A 13,528-nucleotide genomic window follows, 5' to 3' on the forward strand; every position below is an offset into this window, starting at 1 on the left:
GTTTCATGAGTGCAGCGCCGAGTTTCTGACTGTCCCTCTGCTGGCCTACCTCTGGACCTCCGCCCTCTTGTATGGCACCTCCGTTCTCACACTCCACCTCTGATCCATCTGGAAGTCCTGCTGTTGTTGCCCTCAGAATCGTATCCTGACTGTGCTGCCGTTGACCCCGCCTCCGCCCTGGTCCTCACCAGCACCCTGGACTGTTGCCCCCCGACCTCCAGACTGACGCCCCGTTTCTGCCCTTGCTGTCCCTGGGCCTTTTCTCTGAACACAGAAGTCATCATGTCATTGCTCTCTTCAAGTCCTTGGAAGTGAAATCATTTGGAGTGAAGTCAGAGTCCTCATCGTGGTCTCCAGGGCCCTGTGTCCCCTGCTCCCCCGTTCCCTCTGATCCCCCCTCCGTCGCGCTCCCTCTCACGTCGCGCTGTCTTTGTGGTTAGCCCGTTAGAGCTTTCCCACCACGCAGCTTTAGCGTCCTCCCTTCTCTGCCTGAAATGCTCTTGCTGGGCTCCTCTGAGCTGGCGCTCTCAGCTTCCTCGGGCCTCGCTCACACGCCACTCAGCTGGTGACCTCTGGATCAATGCGTGCCCTCCCAGGCTCCCCACCCCCCTGCATCTTCCCCCCTGGCCCCTGTCCTCTCCCGCACTAGCCGCCATGTCGCATGTGTTTATTGGCTTTTTTCCTGTTTTCTTCAACTCAGATGTAAGTCTTGTGAGGGTAAGGATTTTGTTTCCATTTTGTTACTGCTCTGTCTCCAGGGTCTTTAGTGCTTAATGAAATGGAGTGGATGGATGGATGAATCTGTCACCTGGACTCCTGAAGGGCTCATTTTAGTAGGGAGAGATGGATCATCCAGCCAACCTAACCGTACATGAGTATTCTGTCTTCTCTGAGAAAACAGGGCAGTGGGGTGGGAGCGATCAAGGAAAGGACACTCAGTGTGGGGGGAGTCAGAGGCCTCCCTGACGTTTGCAGGAGTGAGTCAGCCTAGTGTGCTCAGAGCACGGAGACCAAGAGGGCACGTGGTAGGAGGTGAGTGTCGAGGATGAGAAGTGGGGCCAGGTGAGGAAGACCGGGGGCAGCGTGGTAAGGGTTCGGGAGTTTAACTGCACAGGGAATGCGTCACAGGGTTTTAAGGACGGGAGTGGTGTGACCGGCTTTCCACCCTCAGAAGATCGCTCTCACTGCTGTGATGAAAGTCTGTGCTGGGGGCAGGAGTGCGATATGGGGAGGACACCGGGGCCTCTAAGCGCGTATCCTTTCTCAAGAAATTAACCCTGCCCAGAAAAGCTAGAGGTGGAGTTGCGTGGCTCTTTGTCTGTTCTACCGCTGGTGCTGAAGAAATCTCATGTGTCTTCCCCAACCCTGAATTGTCTCTACTGGGCCTGCAATTTATGGGGCGCCCCTGGGGGTCAGAAGCAGCATGTGGGACCATGGATGCTTTGCAGTTATTTTTCACTCCCTGCTTTGCTGGGATAGCCCGAGTGAGAGTGCCGGGTAACCATGGGATAAACACAGTGTGCCTTTGTTGACCTAGTAAAAACTTGTGTCGTCAAATATTCAGGATATAGTGCAACATTGTCTCTTTTTGATAAACTGTCTTAAATGATTGTAGCATCAGTTTTAGTATATAACTTTTAGTTATTTTGATTTACATATATGTGTCCTGAGGGAATACTACAGAGGGTGTAAAATCCATATTTGTAAGATAAAAATGCAATTAACGAAGTAAGTGTTTCAGTAATGATTCAATAGCAGTACTTTTTTTTTCCCATTTCAGAAAACACCAGCTTGATCATGGAGAGGTAAAGACTTAACATTACCAAAATTTTACTTATTTTGATGTTTGTACATATTTGGGCTTTCTAGTTCTAGTTTCTAAGTGTACTGGCAAATGTCATTAATCATCTTCAAAACAGCCTAGTATGTATTTTTATGAGAATGCTACGTGCAGATTCACTGACCATTCATTTGTTAAAACAAGTAACTAGAGAACTCATTGGTCTGCCTTGCTAATCCTTACAGCAATAGCAGTTGATTGCTGGAACCCACTTAGGTGCATTTGTGAGCTGCCTTTTGCATGATTGGAAATCACTTTCCTCTCTGCTCACCTTGTGCTGGGGCTGCAGAGACTGGTTGCTGCTCCCGTCTCCTAGTCATCCAGCCTTCTTGGATGGCAGTTCCAGGGCGGAGCTCTGGGGCTTTGGGGGAGCAGTCATTTTTTACCATTTTCCTGCCTTGGTCTGCCAAGGTAGATTCAGAAATGTGGGCCCTGCAAGTTTGACCCTGAGCGTAATTACAGAAATGCTTGCCTTAGTAACTTTATAATTTTAGCCTTCTACTAAAATGAAGCAGTTTGAAAGTAAAATTTAAGAATGGTTTGAGAAATTTCAGAAAATCATAGTAGTATTAATTCTTGTTACTAAGGAAGAAGTGTCCTTTTCTGTATGTTCTCCAGCTTAACAGTATATTAAACTTCACAATTAGTAGGAGTAAAAAATATTTTCTTTTTTTTTTCTTTCAGCTGGTTTATCATGCTTTGCAACTGTTGGCATATACAGCCCTTGGTATTTTAATTATGAGACTAAAACTCTTCTTGACACCACACATGTGTGTTATGGCTTCCTTGATCTGCTCAAGACAGGTAACGTGGTTGTCATGTTGGAATTACACCTGCTAGGATATATTTACCCCAGCCTGTTATTAGTGAGCAGCCCTAAAATAATATTGAATTACCCAAAGTTCTTTAAGTCTTAAAGTTTGTTATGGTTTTCTACTCATCTTTTCTAAATGATAAGGGCCAAAACTGATTATTTTTTTTATCTTTCTAACTTATAAAATAGTCCTTAATGTACAAGAAACACTAAATCAGTGCAGGCTGACTTCATGAGTGGTTATTACAGGTGCTGATAGAAAGTAGAGCTTAATTGCAGAAATAATTTCTTTTTGTTTTGACATTCATCTTTCTAACTTATAAAATAGTCCTTAATGTACAAGAAACACTAAATCAGTGCAGGCTGACTTCATGAGTGGTTACTACAGGTGCTGATAGAAAGTAGAGCTTAATTGCAGAAATAATTTCTTTTTGTTTTGACATTCATATCACAAAGAATTCTAACAATTGATTTCAAGTCGTAGGTACTTTCAAATTATATGTTCTTTTTAGCATCAAGCGTAAAAAAATGTTTTTATTTATTTGAGTTTAGTGTGCACATCCTGGATTTTAATTTTTAAAATTTAGGTTAAGCCATCCTCGGTTATTTGCTGCTTATTTCTTCGGCACAACTGCCTCCTTGCTCTGTATTCACAGATTTATGCTTCTCCACAGTGTCACCTTTTCATTAGCAACTAGCCAAGGTGCGACAGCAGTACTTGTCTTAAAGGCAGCAGATATTTACTGAGCATCCACACAGTAGTGGGGTAGAGTGGTGGAGGGAAGAATAAAAAAGCCAGAGTGTATATGCCCTCAATAAGCTTGAAATCTAGCTCTACAGACAGGTAGAGAAATAATATTAAGGAGAGAAAAATAGGGACAAAGTGCTGTTATTGAGTGTGGACTCTCTGAATACGGAAAAACTTAGCCAGCCTCAAGGTTCGCAGACAGAACGTTGGTGTTCCGTTAGCAGGGCTCTGCTTTCCGCTCTTCCTGACTCCCCCAGGCTGGGGCAGGAAAGGAGGATGGTTAGAAGCCTCTCGTCTTAAATTTCGTCCCACAGCGTGACTGATGATTGGGAGCCTTACCCAGGGCTGGTGGCGTGCTCAGAAGGACCCCGTCCTTGGATTAGTGCTTGCTGTTGCTGCTGTGTTGAACTTCTTAATAACTTTTGAACAAGGCGCCCCACGTTTTCATTTTGCACTGGGCCTCGCAAATTGTGTAGGTGGTCCTGGCATTACCTGAATGTGGCAGTAGACAGAGCAGGTGGAGAGGAGCTTCTGAAGTCACGTCTCACCTGTATAAGGCTGGTGGACCATTGTTTCTGTAATTGTTCTGTATGATAACTAATCCTTATCTGACACTTCATCAGAGATCATGTTTTTCTCTGGGAAGGACTTTTGCTTGTTGGGTACATGCGTGCTTTGTACTAACAGTTATCAATGTACTCCTAATTTGGTTTCAGCTGTTTGGATGGCTCTTTTGCAAAGTACATCCTGGTGCTGTTGTTTTTGCTGTATTAGCAGCAATGTCAATACAAGGTTCAGCAAATCTACAAACCCAGTGGGATATCGTAGGGGAGTTCAGCAATTTACCACAAGAAGAACTTATAGAATGGATCAAATATAGTACTAAACCAGGTAAAAATGTCATATTATTTACCTAGTGTTTTTCCCATAATTTTATATACTACTGCAAAATCTTAAACCCAAGTAACTTCCAATGGTCTTACTCTTTCTAAGCAGTGCTGCTTTTAGAATGTCTAAAAAAGGAGATATCAATCCTGCTTCAATGGTTTGCAGGGGAAATATTATACATATTTTCTTAGTAATTTATTCTGCTATTGTCCCTAAATTCTAATTTTTTCAAAATTTATTCTGTTATAAATGCCACCTTTAACATATTTTTTATTATGCTTATTTTCTTAATGAATTTTTAATATTAGTTCTTCACGTTTTTTCTTGAAATGAACTCATGGAATTTGATATTTTATTCATGTGTATTCATGACTTTATCTGAGTATCAAATGATTGAATATTAAATCATCTTCCTGAATTCCTTGGTGCTATAAAACTTTCTTAGTCAATTTGATACTTCTTTCCTAGAACTAGTAAAGATTTCTAAGATATTTTTTTAAATAAAGAAAGAAAAAAATTCTCATGATGAGATAGTGAAGGTTTATTTTCCAAGGAAAATAGCTTACACGAGCTTGGTTGCTGACTGCCACTTTTTAAAGTCACGAACCTCCTGGGCCTCAGCTCTGTCACCTGTGAATTAGACCCCTTCTAGTGCACACCAGGCGTCTTCCTCAGGCCTTCTTCTTGCCTTCCAGATGCAGTGTTTGCTGGTGCCATGCCCACGATGGCAAGTGTTAAGCTCTCTGCACTTCGACCCATTGTGAATCATCCACATTATGAAGATGCAGGCTTGAGGTTAGTGCACAGTCTCATGCTGTTAAAACCACATATTCTCTACAGACAGACAGCGAGCAAGGAAATCAGCAAAATGGGGGGGGCGAGTTTCTAAAAGGATATCGTGAGCTGGGATTTATAGTCAAGGGAGAGGAATGCTGAAGTAAGACTGCTACCTAGAAATAAAACTGTTAAGGCTCCACTGAGAGCTAAAACTACAACCTTTGGGGTTGTCATCTTTACCAGGCAGACAAAAGAAATACTGTCTCAGTTTTCTATAAGTTAACAGAACTCCAAAATGTCCAGGTCTTTATTAGTTATCAGCATCCTTCAGTTCCCTTGAAGATTCATTAGCTTACATTTATTAAGGTTTGCTTATAAGCTATTTTTATTGAATTTGGAGGAGTCAGTTGAAGTGGAATTCCATTCAAAGAGGGCTTTATTCTGGTTTTTACCAGTATAGCCTGCTACAATGATCTTGGGCATTTTTGAGTTTTTTGAGACTTACTATTTTCATAATTAGGGCCTGCTGTTTTCTTAGAAGAGGTAATAGATTTAATTTTCATGCAATTTGTAGTGTAGGTGAAGCTATTCATTTCCCAGGTGATTAGGTGAATCCAATTAGTAAATTATTTGCCTAACTGTGGGACATACATTTTACAAATAAAAAGGTTTTTCATTAAAAAATCAATTTCAGCAAGCCAATTTCCAGAGCAATTTAGTTGAAAAAGTTTATTTAGTTTTTTTTAAATCTAGAAATAAAATGGAGAACCATTTAATGCAAGTTATCATAGATGTCAAAGTTGGGACTGTTGTGGCTTCAGAGGAGGCATGTGGTTGTGTTTGTTGTAGTTCATCCTGTCCGCACACAGGGTACCTTGCTCTCACATGTGGTAGAGTGGTGAAGAATTTAAAAAAAAAAAAACAAAAAACAAGTAGATAAACAACAAGAAGACTAATCAGTAATTGCAGGGATGCTCTGGAACTGAACCTGTTCTCTCAGGACCCTGATTCCTCCTGCCTTTCACCTCGTGGTGGCCCTCCCTCCTGTGAGGAGTTTTCTCTGACCCGATTCTTCTGTATGCGCTTTCTTCTAGTCCCACTCAGTGCTTTCTTTCAAATATATGGATTGTATCTTTTTAATCTTGAAAATTTTCTGCCCAATTATTTTTCTTTGAAGAGCCAGAACAAAAATAGTATACTCAATGTATAGTCGGAAAGCAGCTGAAGAAGTGAAGCAAGAATTGATAAAGTTGAAAGTGAATTACTACATTCTGGAAGAGTCATGGTGTATAAGAAGATCCAAGTGAGTATTCAGAGCAATGATTTTAACCATCATAAGAAGTGAAAAGTTAGTTCAGGCTCATGGCAAGTGCTTTGGTTGTGGTATGTGTGAGAGATAAATAACATTTTGCAAAGTACAAGTAGAAGAAACTTTTTAGATAATTATTTAAATTGGAGTTTTTTTCTTTTCTAGTCATTATAAATATGTTTCTTTTATAATGGTTTGCATATGAACACTATCTTAAAAGGATTATATTGGCACTAATTAATATCTTCCAAAGTGTTCATATTTGCCTTTGATGTTTTTAAAAACATTGTTGATTGTTGAATTATTTTCTTACGAATATGTGCCACATGACTTGAATTTAATTAGGATTTATAGAAAATGTTATTGTTTTTATAACTTAGAAAATATTTTTAAGTACTTAAGAACATATGAATATATCAAATTCACATACTCAACTTTAATTAACTTTGTTATATAAACTTAGCACAAAAATGTCGTAAGCAACTCTTAGCGATTTCACGAGGATGTTATAATAGGTGAATGGTGAGCTGACGTTTGCAATGGGAAGAACTGAGAGCTTTCTGTTAGAATCAGGATCTCGTTCTTTCCTTGAACTTCACTTTCCTAAGACACCTGTAGGTTACTGGCCATAAAAGTAATTTTCATGACCTTTTTTTCTTCAAGCTAAAAATGAACCTTGATTCAAGATTCTTCTTTTCTTTCTAGACGTTTGCATAGTGTTTTGAATATGTGAGATGGCAGAGGCTTTGTGCTCTGACGTGTTGGTAGAGCTTCTTGGACTTGCATAGCTGTGGCAGTCTCACGTTCTGATAGGCAAAGCACTGTTTTATGTACTACATAGGAAGGGATATGAAGGCAAATTTAGAAGGTATGACAATAAGTCTTACACACTAAACAAAATCAGTAGCCATTTAACTGGCTTCAGATCACTTATGGGCACTTAGCCTGAGAGCTGGGCTGGGGAGCGGGTGTGTGCTGATGTCTGCATCTGGACCTTGATTGACACTGCTGAGTCTGTTTCTGCAGGAGGGGCTTTCTCTGCTCATTAACCAAAACAGCACTCTCCATCTACTATAGGATTTCAGCCAGGCTGACTCCATGCTGTCAGGAAATCCTGGACAGGTCCACTGTGCTTGAACCTGGGAACAAAACAAAAGCTGTGCTTTCTGTTCTGACAAGGAAGCAAATGGGGAACTCAGGAGAGGAAAGGGAAAGGGAACTAAGAGTTATCTAGTGTTCACACTTACCGTAGGAAGAACTGAGTTCTTACAGAACTTTCTACCAGTATTTGGGGTCTTTTTTATTGCCTCGGCCTATGCTCTCCAATTCAGTTACGCAGCCTCAGACGCCTGCAGGTTACTGGAACATAAAAATATGTCAGAACAGAGGAAGCAAATGGGGAACTCAGAGGAAAGGGAAGAGGGGTTAATAGTGTCTCATGCAACACCCTTTAGTCCTTATCCTATTAATCTAGTGCTTAATCTGTACCTGGCACATTGGTGAGCACTATATTTAAATGATCTCATATATAAGTGGCTTAATTGTGTGACTTGGTTATTCTAAATACTCGATACTGTGTGTTCAAGTATAAGTACTAAAGTACACCCAAATGCAAGTTGTAGATGAGTTTTTAATTTACTACTCTTTTATTCTCAGTTCTCTGCTTTCTTTCATCAGTTCCAATAGTAGAGTTGACATAAAATTAAAATATGTGTATTCAAAAGAAAATCATTCAGATTTTCACTAATGCTATTTAAAGATGTAGCTGGCTGGCCTGGGGAAACCTTAAGAAACTCAGATAAGGACTAAAGGGTGTTGCATGAGGCAGACAGAGGTCATAAAGGCAGCTCCCTGCCTTTTCTTTTTCCTAAAAGCTGTTGAATTCAGGAAAGCTCAGGGTAGTTGTCTCCTTCCTGTATGTCTCACCCTCTTCTGCCACTGGCCCTCAGTGTTGTAACAGTTCAACCTTGACATGTATGAGAAAATTTAAAGATGGAAAACCCAAGTCCAACCATCTTACCATAGGTGTTCAACATCGTTAGAATCTAGTGTTAGCAGGGGTGTGCGAAAGGTGTGCATTCAGACCTCTCCATGGTAACACTCATGGCACAGCCTTTCTGGAAGATGGTTGGAAGGAGGCAAAGTGCCTCTGACAGAGCAATAGTGTTGCCTCTAGAAGTTTAGTTTGCGGAAAAGAGGCACAAAATGTTTCCCACAGCATTGTTTTATAAAGGCAAAATGGGAAAACAATTAAAATATCCATCCATGAAGGAGTGGTTACATAACACATAAGTACTAGCAACATTTAAAAAGAATTAAGTAGGTCTGTACTGAGATGGAAAAATGGCCACAGTTTATTGTTAAGTAAAGAATCTCAGAATCATCCCATTTTTGTAAAGATAATACAGGAGCATCTGTGTATATAAATATGTCCGTATCTGCATTTGTGTACGTGTATGTCTGAACATGGATTTAAAAAAGTCTATCAGGGGCCGACCCCGTGGCGCACTCGGGAGAGTGTGGCGCTGGGTGTGCAGCGACGCTCCCGCCACGGGTTTGGATCCTATATAGGAACGGGCGGTGCGCTCACTGGCTGAGCGCGGTGTGGGTGACACCAAGCCAAGGGTTGCGATTCCCTTACCAGTCACAAAAAAGACAAAAAATAAAATAAAATAAAATTAAATTAAAAAGTCTATCAGGATATATGCTGGACTGTTTATAGAAGTCATCTCTGAGAAATGGCACTGGAGATGGTGGCGACTTTCATTTTTTACGTTGTTTAGGTCTGCATTTTGACACTTTTGTAATGATTGTAAATTAAATTAAAAAGTCTATCAGGATATATGCTGGACTGTTTATAGAAGTCATCTCTGAGAAATGGCACTGGAGGTGGTGGCGACTTTCATTTTTTACGTTGTTTAGGTCTGCATTTTGACACTTTTGTAATGATTGATTACTTTTAAATTAAAGATGCTATTCCAGAAGGGAAGGTGTGTGCGTCCCTCCCGCCGTGCTTGCCTCGCGTGGAGAGCGGGGTTGGGACTGCCGCTGGAAAGAAAGGGTTTTGTTGGAAATGTTTTTTTCTCTTATTAAAAAAAAAAGGTGAAGCAACTATGACAAAACAGCAACAGTTCTCAACTCACTATAATTTTTCCATATATTTTTCTGTTTTTTAAAATTTCTCAGAAAGTAAATAAAGTGTGAACTCTAGCAAAATCCAACAGTTATATCTGTAAAATTGTTCTTGATTTAAATAAATGATATAGTTATTTTGAGGGACTTGTTTTAGCAAATATCTAATGATACGGATTTCACTTATCCATTCTTTATAAAAATATATTCCTTTTAAGATTTAATTATGCATCTAGCTAAGATGTAAGCTTGACACTACCAGATTTTCTTTAAATTGACTCATTCTAGAATTTTCTGTAAATTCTAGTGACTGTGGGCAGTAGTAGGGGCAGACTTTAACTGAGGTCTCTTTTATGGCAGCACCTGAGCACATGTCTTCTGCAGGTCTTTCTTTCTTTATGGTCCCCTCTGCTGCATTCACCTTGCCCTAAAGAGGAGTTGTGGCAGTTTACAAAAATACAAAGGACGACGACAGGATTTTTTAAAAACTAAGTTAATTTAAGTAGAAAAATGAAATGAGGTCAGGAATATAGAAAGAGTGCTCCGCTCGATCTGCACGTATGTGATGTGCATTGATTTCTCAGGTGTACATTCTTTTTCCTAGACCTGGTTGCAGTATGCCTGAAATATGGGATGTGGAAGATCCTGCTAACGCTGGGAAAACTCCCTTATGTAACCTCTTGGTGAAGGATTCCAAGCCTCACTTTACCACTGTATTCCAGAACAGTGTTTACAAAGTCCTTGAAGTTATAAAAGAATGATCGCTACATGAACTATCGCCTACAGAGAACGTCATCAGTAATGGTTTTAATGTTTTGCTAATAAGTCATGTGTTGTTTTTAATTCAAATCTCAAGAACTTTTATAGGTAACTGTTTTCAAATAGAAAACGTTTTATTTGGTCAATTTGAATGTCATTCTGATTGTAAAAATGACTTACACCTTTATCAATTGGTTACTATTTCAATGCACCGCTTAGAATTTGCTATGCAAATGAGTATATGCTTGTACTTGATTTAAATATTTGTGCTAAAGTGAGCAAAGCCACCTGCTTAGAAACATATGATGGATCATGACAAGGATATGAAAATATAGTCAATTCTGAACTGTGTAAGGGGCTGATTTCATAGTTTATGGACTGTTAATGCCCCTTGCTTCTTTTTTTTCTGCCTCTTTCTCTTGTCTCTTGGACATTTCAGTGATTATTGTAAGATCTTCAGTCGTATCAGCCCCTGTCATCAACTTGAATTTAAGTAGATGGGGCAGGTGTGGGTATTTGCTGTGTGGAATTATTTATTTCACTTCCTCGTGCTTTTTATTCTCTGTTGCTCTTGTCAATGAAATCCTTCCTGTCCATTAATAATCCACAGTCTTGGACCTAGTGATTATGATCAAATTCCTTTGACTTCCAACCATGTGGCATTATCTATGTCCCTCCCCGCCCGCAACATTTTCTTGTCAAATAAGTGATATTTACTAATTTGGTTGCTTATCAAGTACTTATTCTTGGTTAAAAAAATTTCAGTGGTAACTGTTTTTTTTCTCACTTTTAGTATTCAAATGTTTATATTTTAATACCTTTAAACCACTTTAAAAATTTTTCTTGTTTAATCATAGTTCTGAGAAAAGCTATTTTGAACAACTCCAAATACAATGTATCTAGAAAATAACGTACAAGTATTTTTGATAAGACATAACTTAGAGTGACAGAGAAGACTGTAGTATATGATAATTTTCTTTTCCTATTAAGTTATAATAACACGTGACTAATTTTTCTGTCAAAAAAGTAAATGAGTGGAATTTTTATAGTTTACTTTTAAGATTACCTGTCTTTAATAAGACAAAGCCTTAAGCCTTCTGTTATAATTTTGATTCTAAAAACCATCATTTCAGTATGAGAAATGAATATATTCAGTCTTCTCTTTACTTTTTTCTTCCTATTTATTTTTATTTTGAAAAATTTTCAACCTGCTTTGAATTCCTTGTGTGAATTTTTTTTTCTTAGAGGTTAATTTGTGTGAAATGAGATTCTTCAAAATGGTGAATCCTCATAGTTCTGAGAAATGGTTTTAAGGTTCATAACTTCTAAGCAAAACCATGACTATGGCCGACTACACATTTAATTATACAGTGTTCTCTTTATTAACCACAGGCAGATTAACCTCAGTGTGGATTGTCCTTGAGACCTGAGTCCTCAGGGATGGTTTCCGGTGCCCACTCCTGGGAGCCAGTGAAGAGCTGTTTTCTTTCCGCCTTCTTACCAGAGCCAAAAGGACAAGTCTGGTCTGGGGGAAGCACTAGCTTATGTGTTAGTCAGCTGCAGAGACAGCACGTCTGGCTGAGGACCGTGCCCTTGGAGAGGAGCACCGTCCCAACCCTGCCCCCGAGCCCGGGGCCAGCCTCTCCCAGGGAGTCCCCCCTCCCTGGAGTCCGCCCAGGAGAGTGACTGTGTCAGTGTTCTTCACGTTTGCGGTCACTCTTTCTCGCTTGCTGCTTGACTGTTTTATTTCTTAGGCTTTTGCCAGTTTCAGAAAACAGGGAAGCAGCTGGGGATTTGTGGATGAGGAGTAACGTTTGAGCAGTGATGCAGCAATCTATATAAATGGGAATAGAACACTCCAGGCTGAGGAGGGTGAGAGTGGACTTGGTGGCAAGAGGGCAGGCGTGATCTGCTTCCTCTGCAATCGTTTCCGACCCAGGTGCGGCTGATATTGTACATCCAGCAGCTACATTTTTAAAAATCATACTTTTAAAGTTATTCTCTGTTCTTCTCACCCTCCAATAATAAGTTCACATATAATGATTGGAAATTCTGTACAGGAAAAACGTATTAAAATATTGTTAGAACTGTTTCATATGTTGGGGAACATTAAAAGTGATCTAAATTAGTTTTTTCCAGAAGAATCCTTTTGTAACAGCATTTATTAATGTACCTCCACCAGCAGGCTCTGATTATATTTTGGGTGAGCCCATTTAGAACGGAGGCCTTGAGGGTGCACTGGCAGCAGCAGCAGCCTGTGCTGTGGGGTGTGAATGTCTTTGATGGCAACGTGGAGCAGAAGTAGGTTCCACATACATGACAAAACAGTGTTACAGCTCAGTATTTTACATATTTTTAGTATTTAAAGATATTTTTGCTTTAGTGTGAGGAAAGCAAGGATGGGCAAAGAGGTGACAGAAATAGCTATTGCTGTGACATTAGAAAAAATAAAGTTGGGGCAGTATTTCTAAAAAAAGAAAAGCCTCTCAAAATGCTTGGCAGAAAAACATAGTGTTAAAATAGGCCAATGATGTTAAGGAGAAAATAATAAAGTGATATTGCATAGGAGTATGTATTTTTATGAATTTTATGCCAGTTGTTTACATGTACTATATATGTTAAATAAAAAAGATCATGAAAAATGTGGAAAGTGCTTTTTTTATTGTTACTTTCATTTCCACCTGGACTGTGAACATGTTTGGCCTCATTGTGTTCAGATAACCGTGAGCTGATTGGACTCAATCGCAGTCCTGAGAAAAGGGGAAGGAGGTAGCGTGGAATCCGTGGTCCCCCTGGCCCCCTCATTGGTGGTGGTAGGCACCAGCTGTTAAAAGATGAGGGGTCTTCAAAAACTTCATGGAAGGATTCATATTATCTTTGAATTCAATTTTTCCACAAGCTTTTTGAAGTACCCTTGTATCTGTGGGAGGGTCACTTACATTAGCTTATTCTTTCCATCAAGGGACATAATAATTCATTAAAACTGGGTATTAGGGCTAATTACAGAGTTGCCAAAAGCTTTTTCTCATACATTTAACCACAGAACATTTGGTGTTGTAGCATGTCCTAAATTGTAGCTCCCTGTTTTTTGTTTGATACGAACATCAGCTTTACGGTTTTGTTCATTTAGTGGAAAAGAAGTTCAGTCTTTCCATTCCTGTATAATTAACTTTTTAACACAGTGACACTTTGATTCTGACATATTGGGGGAATAAAGTCTTCTAACACAGTGGTTCTCAAAATTAGTGGGCATCAGAATTA

At 39.6% G+C, this 13,528-nt stretch overlaps 1 protein-coding gene across 1 annotated transcript in view; it reads left to right on the forward strand.

Annotated features, from left to right (window-relative positions):
* DPY19L1 (dpy-19-like 1 (C. elegans)) overlaps positions 1-12,915 on the forward strand; it is a 29,770-nt gene extending 16,855 nt beyond the window's left edge. Inside the window, exons 7-13 of the mRNA XM_008594250.1 lie at positions 1,781-1,805; positions 2,525-2,644; positions 4,119-4,293; positions 4,986-5,085; positions 6,245-6,370; positions 10,113-10,306; positions 11,660-12,915. Of these exons, the coding sequence (XP_008592472.1) occupies positions 1,781-1,805; positions 2,525-2,644; positions 4,119-4,293; positions 4,986-5,085; positions 6,245-6,370; positions 10,113-10,269 (703 nt within the window). The 3' untranslated portion in view covers positions 10,270-10,306; positions 11,660-12,915. The remainder of the gene's footprint in view (positions 1-1,780; positions 1,806-2,524; positions 2,645-4,118; positions 4,294-4,985; positions 5,086-6,244; positions 6,371-10,112; positions 10,307-11,659) is intronic.
* The last annotated feature ends 613 nt before the right edge of the window (positions 12,916-13,528 follow it).

Source organism: Galeopterus variegatus, unplaced genomic scaffold, assembly GCF_000696425.1.
Source record: "Galeopterus variegatus unplaced genomic scaffold, G_variegatus-3.0.2 Scaffold10454, whole genome shotgun sequence".
NCBI classification, from domain to species: domain Eukaryota; kingdom Metazoa; phylum Chordata; class Mammalia; order Dermoptera; family Cynocephalidae; genus Galeopterus; species Galeopterus variegatus.